Raw genomic sequence first — 13,317 nt, 5'->3', positions numbered from 1 at the left:
AACACACAAAATGCGGTCAAAGGAGCTCTCAGTGCAAGTGAAACAGGCCATGCTTAGGCTGCAAAAACAAAAAAAATAGAGACAACAGCAACATTAGGAGTGGCCAAATCAACAGTTTGGTACAAAAAAAAGAACGCACTGGTGAGGTCGGCAACACAAAAAGGCCTGGACATCCACGGAAGACAACAGTGGTGGATGATCGCAGGATCCTTCACATGGTAAAGAAAAACCCCTTCACAACATCTAGCCAAGTGAAGAACACTCTCCAGGAGGTAGGCATATCATTATCCAAGTCTACCATAAAGAGAAGACCTCACAAGAGCAAATACAGAGGGTTCACCACAAGGTGCAAACCATTCATAAGCCTCAAGAATAGAAAGGCCAGATTAGACTTTGCCAAAAAACGTCTAAAAAAAGCCAGCCCTGTTCTGGAACAGCATTCTTTGGACAGATGAAACTAAGATCAACCTGTACCAGAATGAAGTGAAGAAAAAAGTATGGAGAAGGCTTGAAACTGCTCATGATCCAAAGCATACCACATCATCTATAAAACACGGTGGAGGCAGTGTGATGGCATGCATGGCTTCCAATGGCACTGGATCACTAGTGTTTATTGATGATGTGACAGAAGACAGCCGGATGAATTCTGAAGTGTTTAGGGATATACTGTCTGCTCAGATTCAGCCAATTCAGCAAAGTTGATTGGACAGCACTTCACAGTCCAGATGGACAATGACCCAAAACATACTGCAAAAGCAACCCAGGAGTTTTTTAAGGCAAAGAAGTGGAATATTCTGCAATGGCCGAGTCAATCACCTGATCTCAACCCGATCGAACATGCATTTCACTTGCTGAAGACAAAACTAAAGGCAGAAAGACCCACGAACAAACAACAACTGAAGACAGCTGCAGTAAAGGCCTGGCAAAGCATCACAAAGGAGGAAACCCAGCATTTGGTGATATCCATGGGTTCCAGACTTCAGGCAGTCATTGCCTGCAAAGGATTCTCAACAAAGTATTAAAAATGAACATTTTATTTATGATTATGTTAATTTGTCCAATTACATTTGAGCCCCTGAAAATAGGGGACTGTATAAAAATGTTTGCAATTCCTAGACGTTTCATCCAATATGTTTGTTCAACCCCTTGAATTAAAGCTGAAAGTCTGCCCTTCAATTGCATCTCGATCATTTAAAATCCATTGTGGTGGCGTACAGAGCCAAAATAATGAAAATTGTGTAACTGTCCAAATATTTCTGTACCTAACTGTATCTTTGTGGTCACTGTCTCAGTTATGTTTGCCCAAGTGACCCCTGCAGGGTATCAACACTCTCCCCTGGGGTCTGAGTGCGAGGGGGGCAGGTTTAAGAGGGGAGAGAGATAGCATGGGTATGCAGCTTTGCGCTAAACAGGGTGGTCTCCGCTAAGTGGGTTTAACTTCCAGCTTTCACTCTACACTCTGTAAACATACATACAGTAACATTCAAATGCTGCACAGAATGGATAAAAGCAGGTTAGTGTTCAAGGCAACGTTGCATCACAATAGTACAAAAACACATAGATTACTCTTGGTAAACAAATGTTAAATGAAATCAATTGTAATAGTTAGTACAGCTGAATATACAAATGGCAGAATGGTAGGAACAGTAAGACAATTTTACAACTGTGTCCTACAGTATATCATGCATAAACAGACAATGTAGAATGTTCATAATCAGATACACATACAGTATCTACAGAATGCCTCTGAGCAATCATGAGGTGAATGTTCAAAGAGGAATATGGGAAGAATGTGACCCCTTCTTCTCATCAGTGAGCAGGGATATAAATCCTGGCTGCTGTCACCCTCTTGTTTGTCTGATTTGAGTTCCCCTCTGAGACCTGCGAGAACTCTGTCACCAGCCTTTCCTCTCTCACACTCTCTCCCTTTCACAAACAAACATTCTCTCTCTTTTATGTGTGTGTGTGTGTGTGTGTGTGTGTGTGTGTGTGTGCACAGGGTCATCAATGGATGGAGCCAATATTTTAGAGGGTGCACCAAGAATGTGAGGAAGGGTAAATTGAAACATTTTGCATTTCTCTTTTTCAAAATAATTATTACAAAACATAATTTAACATATTCAAAATTCAAGAGGACAAATCTGAGGGGGCATGTACCCTTGTTCCCTTTATGGGCATGGCGTCTTTGTGTGTGTGTGTGTGTGTGTGTGTGTGTGTGTGTGTGTGTGTGTGTGTGTGTGTGTGATGCGTGCGTAACAATTCAAAGTGATGAAATTCAAAATTCACATACAGCATGATACTGTAGCACAAAAATATGGCACAAAACCAAACAAACTAGGGGTTGAAAGTAGTCTGGTGCTCTCTTTTATTCCCCAAACAATCAGAGAGAGGTCACATTTCCAGAGGGAAGGGTTGGGGCTGGCACTTTCACTGACGGTATCAGAAAAAAGAAGACAAACTGGAATTTCAGATTGTGTTCTATTTCCAGTGAAGATCAGATGCCCTTTCATTATTCCAACACAATTGTTTTCTGACCCAGGAGGTCTAGGAGTGGAGAAAATACCAGGGCCAAGCTAATCTCTCAATACACTCTGTCAAATTCAGCCACAGCCAACTCCAACCACATTGGGGATTTAGAATTTCTTAAACTGTCAAATATATCATTGCTGCAATACTTGGCACTATTCTCTTGAATAAGTAATGACTGAGCCAATATTTCTACATTTAGTAGTATCCAAGACTTAACATGGGCTAGCCAGTTAGGCAGCTATGATAATTATATCACATTACTGCTGTAAGTACAGAGGACTGTACACTCACAAGAATAATTACACTGTAATAAACACATGACAAAGTGTTCCCAAATCTTGCCGGTGTACAGTGTAAACATTTGCATGTTCTTATTTGTCATTCAGCTGACAAGGTTTCAAAGTCTCCAATGCTAGCTTAGGAATGCTATCATGCTGTGATATCCATTACATTTCTCCTAAGATCATCACATTAGTCTGTGACATTGTTAGTGATGTGATGAGTAATACCTGTGTTGTCAAAGCAGTGACAGACTAGAGCACTCTCTGTGGCTTGGCGGCCTGCCAGGAGTTACAACAGAGTGACAGACAGAGAGGCACATTTCTTCACTGAACCTAATGATACAGGTGCTGGCAGGAAATTACATGCATTAATCAAAGATGCAGACACAAATAAAAAGTCTCCCCAGTCTGCCTAGTGTGGCTCCTTCCTTTGTGTACAAGGGGAAATCCCTCTCAGTGGCTCCTTCCAAACATTTTCTAAAATCACTGAGTGCAATGTCTGCAGAGATATGAATGAGCATATGTCAAGGTTGCAGCTGTGATCGTGTAACTGCCCATTTTGAGCATAACTGCGAAAGTCATCAAGAAAAGATGAGGGATGAGGAGGTTATAGGCATGGAGTTCTTGGATGATGAAGCCCTAAAGACAGCACTCTGACAGCACACTGAGAAAACCCTCTCTGGGAAGTCCTCCAGCTGGACAACACTCAAAACTCAGATGAGCAGCTGCCAGAATCTGCATGGAATAGGTAAAGTAGACCACAACCCCTGTGGCTAAAAGACAAAACTGTAGGTAGGTGAGATACACAAACATACACTATCACACACACTCGCAATCCCTCTCCCTCTATATATCCATTTTTCACACACATATGGTGACATTCACAAATGCACATAGAATCAGACAGACTTGGTTGAGAGTCTGCAAAGTGTGAGAATATCAAGGGGATATTCAATCAAAATCCTGCAGTATCCAAGTTTTGATGAAGAATGAACACACTAACTATGTTATTGTGTACAGGCGGCTAAATCTGGCTATTGACTGAAATCGTTAAAGCATGCAACTTTTAGCACCCAGTGCCAAATGAGGCAGGTGTCTGGAGGGCCTAACAAGCTCTTTTCAATGACCCATATAGATGACGTCACTCCCCGTAACGAACTTTACTCCAAACGAGCCTGTTACATTCACAGCCCTATCTATGCTTGTAATTTATTCAAGGCCAGGACCAGAAATTGGGGGGAACGACATCCTTGAATGTCAGTGTGCTGCCCCCTCCACCTCCATCCCCTGCAGAGAGAAACTGTGTCATAATGCCGGACTCCTTTTATCATTCAAATCATGGCTATTGTCTCTGTAAGCGACCGGCTCCGCTCTGAGCTACAGAACAACCAAGGCACTATACACTGGCAGTAGAAAATGAGTACACCAACATAGGCTGTGGAGAGGCAGGCTGAAAGAGCAGGCCTGCAACTTGAGCAGTGACGTATGAGGGAGAGGGGGGGGACTGGGGGGGGGTGGTTAGGGTTAGGGTCTGCTCTCTTTTCCATCACGTAAACATGATTCATGCTCTTATCAGCAGAGTAGTGTAAACACACAAACAAACACACAGACACACTTCTTTCTACATGACAAGGGACTCATTGTCTTGACACAGTAGTCAGTGATGCTCAACTATATACATTTTGTTACAGTTCTACTAAGATTGAAAGTGTAATATGCAGTGTAATTATCATAAGAGATCAGTCTTGATTGGCAGCCTACATTTACTTAACTTGTTTTGCTCATTAATAAAATGTACATTTTCTCAAATTATATTTCAGCTGATCGTGATCATGAATGTTGCACTGAAACTGACACATGCAACACAAAAGGTTTAACCTGTTGAAACATTGCTAATGTTCATAAATTACAATGAAACCTGCCAGCATAAACAGGCTGCCTACAACATTAATGTCTTGAAATGTCTTGAAATCTTATGTTCTTCATAGGAGAATTTACTATAATCCCTGATATTGTTTGCAATAGCATAAGACGTCTACGTTTATCTGGCATCATTCTTTGCAAGACATCAATGACTGGACATTGAAAGCTGTCTTTTAAGTAGGCATGGCATCATGACATTATAAACACTTCAGGGGGCTCATTAGCGCGCGTCATCAGTTGGTTTGCGGACTACTTGTCTTGAGCGGAATAACTCATTCTTTCAACAGAGAAGGGGTAGTGGGAAAAGAGGGCGGAGTGATACCAAGTTGTTTCCCAGCTCGGACCTGGAGCTGTGAGAAAAAAGTTTTTCAAAAGTTCCTGGAGGTATACCGAGACGCACAGCAGCCGTGCCCGAGCTGCGGAGGACAAGAATACGGGATTGGACCTACATTTTCAACATCGTTTTTACTTGGTTTTAGTTGATGAATGTCCTCCTTAAAAACTTTATGAAGATTCCCTGTCACTCTTGGAACTTTTATCTTTGTGATAACTTCCAAAGGATGTATTACTGCTAATACTTCAAAGAGAAGCGTTGGAACAAATTTCCACCGAAATGGGGGGGAAATTCAAAGTTTGGATATGTCTAACGTTATCTATTATATATATAGTGCATCATTCTGAAGGTAAGGCTTTACTTATTTGACAGTCACACAAATAATAATTGATATGAACGTGTGTACTTGATTTCTAGACACGCCTGAACATGTTTATTTATGTCTTTCTCAGGGCCCTTCCAAAAAGTGTAACATTGTTGTAGCCTTCACACCGGTGCGCTTGAATTTAAATCCCATCAGATGGGAACTTGCCAGGGGAAGTATTATCACAGCATACGTTAAACCGAAGCCTAATCAGACGTTACGTCCACCTGGCTTTGAAAAGCAAGTCTTTCATCAATGCATAATTCATCTTGAAGTCCAAAGTAACACTTTTATGTATCACAATGGATTGTTAACTACTTGACCGCATGCTTTGGCTATGTATTCGCTGCAAATGGTCGTTATTCAAGCTGCTGCTGTGAACAACGAATCGTACCCTCAAAATAAGTTTGCACGGTCATGGTTGTGAGCTATAGTAGTGTAATTTCTAGTACGAGAGTTCGGGTTTTTGTTCTAGGAATATCCTACTTTTGCTGAGGTTATTTTGTGACAACGATTGTGTCCTCTATTGTGTTGGTCAGGTTTTGCTTTTCAGAATGCATCCGATAACAGCGAGGCATCTGTATGTCTGCGGGATTGGTATGCGTCTATGTGTGGGTACTTGGAGGGCTGAAGTCACCGTGAGAAAATAATAAAACGCGATAGGATGGAGTGCTGCTATGCAAGCAAGACGACAAACAGACACCGGCGCCGTAGAAGTAAAGCAAGCGGAATGTAACAATTGAAAGCAAAAGTTACTTCTAGGCATTCCACAAAGTTGCAACCCAGTCGCACGAGCTACATGCTTGCATCAGAATTCCATATTGTATCGCATGTCTGGAACGGACCTGGGATAGTCAATATTTCATTCCTTTCATTTCGTTCTGGGGGTAGGGTGAGATTTTCGTGTGAATGAAGGGGGGTGATGAGCCAAAACGTTACCCTCTCCTTGTCCGAACAAAGAGCTTTTGAACAATTGAGCTTTGTTTTTGTTTTTTTCAGAGGGGGTGGGGGATGGGGTAATGAGTAGCCTACTAGAATTTAACTTAACATCAATAAACAATAATCCATAGACTACCCATAGGCAACTAGTTGTAGCTAAATGCGCTCTAGTGGAACGCTTTGGATTCTTCTCTGAAAGTTTTTGCAAAGTGAGTTTCGCTTTTCTGTAATGTGCGCACATATTACGCAAATAAGATGATGGATATGGGGGGGGGTCCTTTGAACTTGAGCAAGTCGGTAAATCACTGTTTACCTAAAGTAGAAACACATTATAGCTTTACTAGACATAATGATTGGCCTTCTTGTCAATTAATTCATGTATAATAATTATGATATACCTATAGGCAAATGAATCATGGGTTAAACCTATTATTAGAAAAGGTTAGTTTGGATGCTGTCAAATAAATCAAATCCTATCTTGTTTCCCTGTCATCTTAGCATGCCTCTACATTTTGTCGCCGATAAGGCGTTATCTGTTCTTGCCAAGAAATAAACATCAGCGTACCTAAGAAAGCGGGTGTGTCCATAAAGTGCCATTTAACGAGTGGCATGATGAAACTGTTAAGCCAAAAGAGCCAAAAGAAACTGCACCCATCGGTATTGTGTGTTTGAATGATGGAATTGTAGGCTACTTTGATGACTCTAACATCATTGATTTCATACAACCATGGCACAATTACCAAACGTTTAGAATCACCTACCTGTTTACGCATATGCTACATGTTAATTGGCCAATCCCGAGAAAAGGGCATGCATGATCCAGGGCCTAGCTCATCCTTTCTTCCCTTTCCACAGGATTCCGCTGCGTGGATAAATACAGACCTTGTGAAAATGGAGCGACGTGCATAGACTCACCCTCTCGATGCATGTAAGTGCAATATGTAAAAGCAAAGTTGTATCGATCTCCCTCACCTTGCACTAATTGACATGGCCCAGTACGACTTTGTTCCCAATGCTGGCGCTATTGTGACCTCAATAGCGCCATTGAGGTCCCCGTTGTAAAAATGTTGGAATTATTTCTTAATGATAATTCAATCCAATCAGTTCCTAAGAAATTGTGTGAAACTGTGTGTAATGAAAAACAAATGGACACACATATGTAAGACAGGTTGCAGTGTTCCAGCCTGGACTTGTTTGGCTGACACAGTTCAGTAGCACCTGTTGTGGAGCTTTGTGAATCATAAATTACTGTATTAGACTGGTCCTAGCATGACTAAGGTGTTCCATTTACGCAATTCTAAGCATTGTTTCATACTGTATTTACTGAATTTACTTATTTTGCACACTTTTATTTTTATTGCATAGCAAAATTATTGATTTAACGTGAGAGACCCTGAAGCTGCTGTTTTTTCCCACCTGTTTTGGAAATTTCTCTGTGAGCTCTTGTACCTATTAATGGTGATTTAAAGATCTTTGTTTTTCCAATCGTTTAGGGGGAGCGTGGGAAACAATCTCAGTAGTCAGGCGTGTAGGCCCATAGGGCTTGCTAGGGCCCATTAGGCTTTTACCCTTTCACATACCAAAGTTGCATTAGTGTTTTAAATGGGGAGGTTTACCACTGCAGAACATGGCATAGAGCTGAGAATTAGACAATATGAATTAAACAATATGAATTAAACAATAAGGCCTTGTTGCTGTGGCTTTGTTTTGACAAAAGAGACCTGTTGTCAGTGGCTTCCTACTGTATGGGCTAATTTGTATTACTTTATTGGGTTTTGACCACTCCCTCACCTTAAAGGAGGTCACCGTTGGCAAAAGACTGTCACTATTTGACTTGAAGCAACATTTTCTCCTTTTCAATGACAAATGTCAGTACTGAATTTATTTTCTGTAGCCAATTTGAATAGTAGGCACATTTCTTGAGTGCAGTCCTGGAAAGCCCCACCTCAATTGTTTATCTGTAAAGAATGACATTCATAGCAGCATAAATGTGTCAAGCAGTCTCTGTGAACTGCATGTGGAGCCAGTAACTGCAGATAATATATCTTTCAATCATTACCTAGAGCAAAGCAGGCCAAGTGTCAGTATGTGGCCAGTGGGTAAATGTATAATTGTGTATATAGCTCAGGGCGAATACATTGTTTTTTGTGAGAGTGCTGCTCTGTTTTCAACCTGATCACACTTTCCTGAGCAAATGTCTTGTTAATGAAATACCAATGTATGTGTTTGTGTGTGTGTACAGTTAGGGGCGTGGAGGGATGTGCATGCGTAATCACCCCACTGAACCAGAGTCAACAGCAAGAGGCATGTCTTTAAGTGTGAGGGAAAGGATTTCCAATAGAAAGGGGACACCAAATGTCATACCACACAGCGTGGTAACAGGACCATGGCATAGCAGCGTAGCTCAGCCACATGAGAGTAGTCAGACCAGTGTGAGACAGAGGCGACTGGTGGAGCCACCCCAGCCCCCTCCCCTGGGATCCCAGCGTAACCAGAGATCCGAAACAGCAGAAAAGATCCTTTATTCCCCCAGATACCTGACTGTAACCTGGCACCATCAGGACAGGGTGGAGAGTTGGGGAGAGGGTGAGAAAAGAAAGGACACAGGAGAGTGAGGTAGAAATGGAGAGAAAGAAAAGACTGATAAGAGAGAAAAGTGGCAGCGAGTAGGAAGAGAATTTAGAGAGCTGGTGAGACACTTGAAAATCAAATCACTGAAGGCATAGCCACTTAGTTCCAGTTTGAAATCACAGATGATGATCTTTGGAGCAGAGGCTGTTCATCTGGTTCTCCTGAACCAACTTGCACAACTTGGGTATTATTTTCCTGTCCTCAGGGGTGAGTATGTTCTTGGGTGGACAGTAATATAATGTGTGGATGGCTTTCTGTATTGTCATTGTTACTGTCCCAGATACCAATATATCCTCAGTCATGTTGGCAAACAAAATGATACCACATTCTGCCCTAAGCATACCAGAGCCATAAAGCCTACTCCCTCTCTTGTTCGCCCCGTCTGGCCCCTGATGGTTCCATGCCTCGTCCCCCACTAAGGTGAAGGAGAAAGGGTGTTAGGCATGTGTAGTTGATACCAGATTACAGGAGTAATCCTGCAGCAACTGGTTCCACTGATCGCACCCTCTTAATCAGCTGGAATGGCATCGTTTGATGGGTACAAATGACAAGTGAAGTGGGCAGGTGACAGGTTCTGTTACATTTTATTTGAGCGGTTGAGGTGTTTTACCTCAGACACTTGCACCTGTACCTGTAACACATACGAACATCCACACCATTGTTTTCTGCTCTGAGTCATGATGCATTATATCGAGTAAAGGCCACTTCCAATAGTCTCACATTTTTTATCTTTGCCATTAGCTTTATCTACTTGGCTGTACCTCTTTACATCAAAAAACCTTTTGTTTAAGAATAAATTCAGTAGGTTGAAGTACTAAACAGTGAGTCATTGGACTGAATTATTTTTCCCCCACCCTTCTTATTGTTGCTCTGAATTTTGTAACTGAACTGATGGGAGCACAAAGCACTGGCAGACATAACACTTGTTGGTGATGAAGAGTTGAGAGTGTCACTGAGAGTTCGTCCCCCTAGGTGAGCAGTGAGGAAGTCCAGTTGAAGAGCCACAGGCCACTCTGCTCCGCCCTGTTTGTGGAATGTGTGACCGAGTGCCGCCCCAGTGAGGGGTAGAGTCGCGGGCCTGGAGGGGAGATAATTAGGCAGATTGAGAGGGTGTCATTCAGAGAGGATCCAGCTGGAAGAAATGGGCAGAAGGTGGGGGAGATGGGGTTGGGGGGGGGGGGTTGCGTAGGGGACAGCTGGTGGATGTTGTGATGGTAATCCAGCGAAGTCAGATCTTCACAAAGGGGGAACGGAGGGCCAGGTGCTGCCATTGAGCGGCCGGCTGCCCCCATGCTGAGGGAGACAGGCTCGTGGAGGAGTGGTGCCGGCGGCACACGGGTCTCCCTTGCACATGCTCACTCTCACACAGCGGAGCGGCTCTGGGGACCCCTCTTTGTCTCTGTGTGTTGTCCAGCTCCAACGGCTCATCCTCTGTCTATGTCCCCCAAAGCCCACAGTGGTGGACCACAGATTATACAAAATTCTCTCCTCTTCAGTATGGGATATGCATGAGATGTTCCTGTCTGTGTGTGAGGCAGGCGGATGGATACAGTGGCTCTCTGTCTGTTATTAATGGCTTTGCCTTGACCTCAGCAGAAGAGCGAGCCTATAAATTGTGAATGTTGTGTTTTAATGACCCATGGAAGCTCCCAGCCTCTTAGGGCATGATGAATGAGGACAGTTTTGAGTTTGATCGGGAACAGCCACTTCAGCCGGTGTGTGTGTTGTTGTGTCTCAAGCCTACGTAAAGTTGTATCTGTTGCATCTGTTTTATTTTCAGTTGCCATAGGGAGATATCTTTGGGGAAAGTAGAGATTTTCTCCATGGAAAATACTTCATGTTCTGTTGAATGCATCTTGATTCCTTAAAAAAAAAATGGATTAAGGAAAGTGTTTTGTTCCAGCCCATTGCTCCCGAACAGCCCAATTCACCTTGAAGGGGAGATTTGCACACATTCCGAAGCACATATTCACTGATCGACTGAGGCAGACACACAGTTAATATTGTTGACATGGCCCAGAGCACCTTGGGGATAGTGCTTTCTCTGGTGTCTTCACGGTGGATTAGAAAGGAATGCTTACTAAGATTCCTCCTGTCCCTCCGTTGCTTTCAGTGCATTGTGCTCACCTCCAGTCCATTCACCCCAGCAGTCATCTCAGGAATGTTTCAAACAATACCATCAACTGGCTCTCATTTAAAATGGGATGTTTGGAATGACTTGTTTGATTTGCAATTAGTTACTGTGCTCTTCGTGAGCCAACATGCAACAGGAGTCACAGATCGCTCATGTCTGTTTGATAGGCAGATGGAGGCATCTGTTATGTCAGGAAGATAACTGACAGAGAGGGACCTGTAGATTCAGCTTGCTTATGTGATTTGAGGATGAGCCATAAGCAAAGATGAGCTATATCTGAGACCGTGTGAGTTAAATCTTAGGGAGGAGGACGTTTTGTTGTCCCCACTTCCCCCGGGTCATGGCTTGAGACTGGGAGCTGTGGTTCTCAGGCCCCGTCACAGGAAGTGGTGCCTTCTGACCCCTCAGATACACACATCCTGTCTATCTATGCTGCTTTAAGGAGCTTACTTACTGCTCTGTGTTGTCTTCTCCTCCCCCCCCCCTGACTTTACCACAATACCACCAACACAGCTTGTAAGGACTTCCACTATATTCAGAAATGTTCCTGCCACCATTCATCAAGCAATGTGCAGCAATTTGCCAGAATGATGTATTTTTTATGCAAACATTCAGAATTTCCACCACAAACACATACATACACTCACACACACAACCACAACCAATACTGCTAGATAATCATTGTCAGACTGTCCATTATTTTGTTGCCGGCAGAGGAAGGAAACAAAATGAGTCCTATATTATTAGTCCATTTGGTTTAGCCCCTATATGTCTGAACCATATGCTTAGATGGGGATAAACCTGCCTCAGATGTTTCATCCCCTGATTGTTTCTCTTCTTCTTGGAGACTGCTTCTAAGGGTACATGTAATTGGAATAGCCAAGGCCAGCCACCAACAGGTCAGCCGCCACAGCCCAGCAGAAACTTTCAATGTTTCCCCTACCTCTCAGACTAGCAGAGGAAGGGTTGGGTCCTTCTCGGGCTGCCAGAGGAAAAGAAGCACACTTTCCCAGAACTCTTTTGATTTAGCTGTGCAACATTTTTCCAGCATTCATTTTCCTCCTCTGTACTGTAAGGTGTAGAGGAGGGAATAGACAAAGGGCTTGGTTACAGAGATATAGAAGTGAATTCCCACATTGCAGTTGTTGTTTTTTTGCGTTTATAAGATGTCTGAGGAGATAAGAGAGAGGACCTCACCCTTCATGATGAAGTTCTTGAGTGGTTTATTGGTGAGAGTGGTTGAGATAATGGACATTCTTTGGCAGTTTTCTCCAGCACTCACCCTAGTTTCTTATCACTGTGGAAGATTATCCCATAAACATACCCACAAGATCATGCAGCCTGTCTCCTGTAATAAGGGGCATCTCTGTCTTAATCATGTTGTATGCTGGATTTATAAGAATCCATCAGCCCATCCTCATAAATCCTTAGTTTGAGTATGTTTATGGTGTTTGAAATCCAATGGCTGCTCTTTTCCAAAGCTGTTGTGAATTAAATATTCACTGAGGAATAGAATAGCCTATCATGATAGATGGACCTGGTGATGCAAGGGCTTTGAAACACATGCCATCTACTCATCAATTGTCAAGTCTATGAATCCTTTTGAGGTATGTTGTAACTATCAAAGTGAACATGAAGGCAAGATATTCATTCTGATCATTAGGGAGTTGATTTTTGATCTTCTCATGCTGGAAAAAGGCTCTCCTCTTTTTATCCAAAGTTCTCCAGAAGTCTGGTTCAGTTTAGGTGGTGGGGTGGGGTTCTGTGGTCGAGCACACTGAAGAATGCTTTGGAAGACCTCGACCCTGGGACACATGCAATGTGGTTATGGTTGAATGCTTTGCTATTCAAAAAATGTCATGCTGTAGGCTGACTTTTTGTCTCCAAAATCTGACATTTTAGGTATATTTCTTCAGATATCGACATTAGAGTGTAATGTTGATTAACTCTGACTGAATGCCTAATGATTAAAGCCTAATGAAAGGTAATTGTGTGCTTAGCTGGCATTACTGACCCTTTACATGATTGCAGACTTCTGTCACACCAACGTATAAACATTCCCCATGGTGGGCCTTATGCAATCTTCTGACCTGAAAAACACCAGTGCCTCTATAGTAGCCCACAATGAGGAGAGAAAAGCCACTGGAGTTTGAAACACTGATGTGGGGTCTGCTGAATGGGC

General features: G+C 42.8%; 1 protein-coding gene across 1 annotated transcript in view; it reads left to right on the top strand.

The window, feature by feature from the left end:
* The first annotated feature begins 5,128 nt into the window (after positions 1-5,128).
* notch3 (notch receptor 3) overlaps positions 5,129-13,317 on the top strand; it is a 30,687-nt gene continuing 22,498 nt past the window's right edge. The window contains exons 1-2 of the mRNA XM_083677240.1: positions 5,129-5,416; positions 7,226-7,298. Of these exons, the coding sequence (XP_083533366.1) occupies positions 5,347-5,416; positions 7,226-7,298 (143 nt within the window). The 5' untranslated portion in view covers positions 5,129-5,346. The remainder of the gene's footprint in view (positions 5,417-7,225; positions 7,299-13,317) is intronic.

The sequence above is a fragment of the Argentina silus genome (genome assembly GCF_951799395.1).
Source record: "Argentina silus genome assembly, chromosome: 9".
Classification (NCBI taxonomy): Eukaryota; Metazoa; Chordata; class Actinopteri; order Argentiniformes; family Argentinidae; genus Argentina; species Argentina silus.
This window is presented reverse-complemented; position numbering and strand designations above follow the sequence as displayed.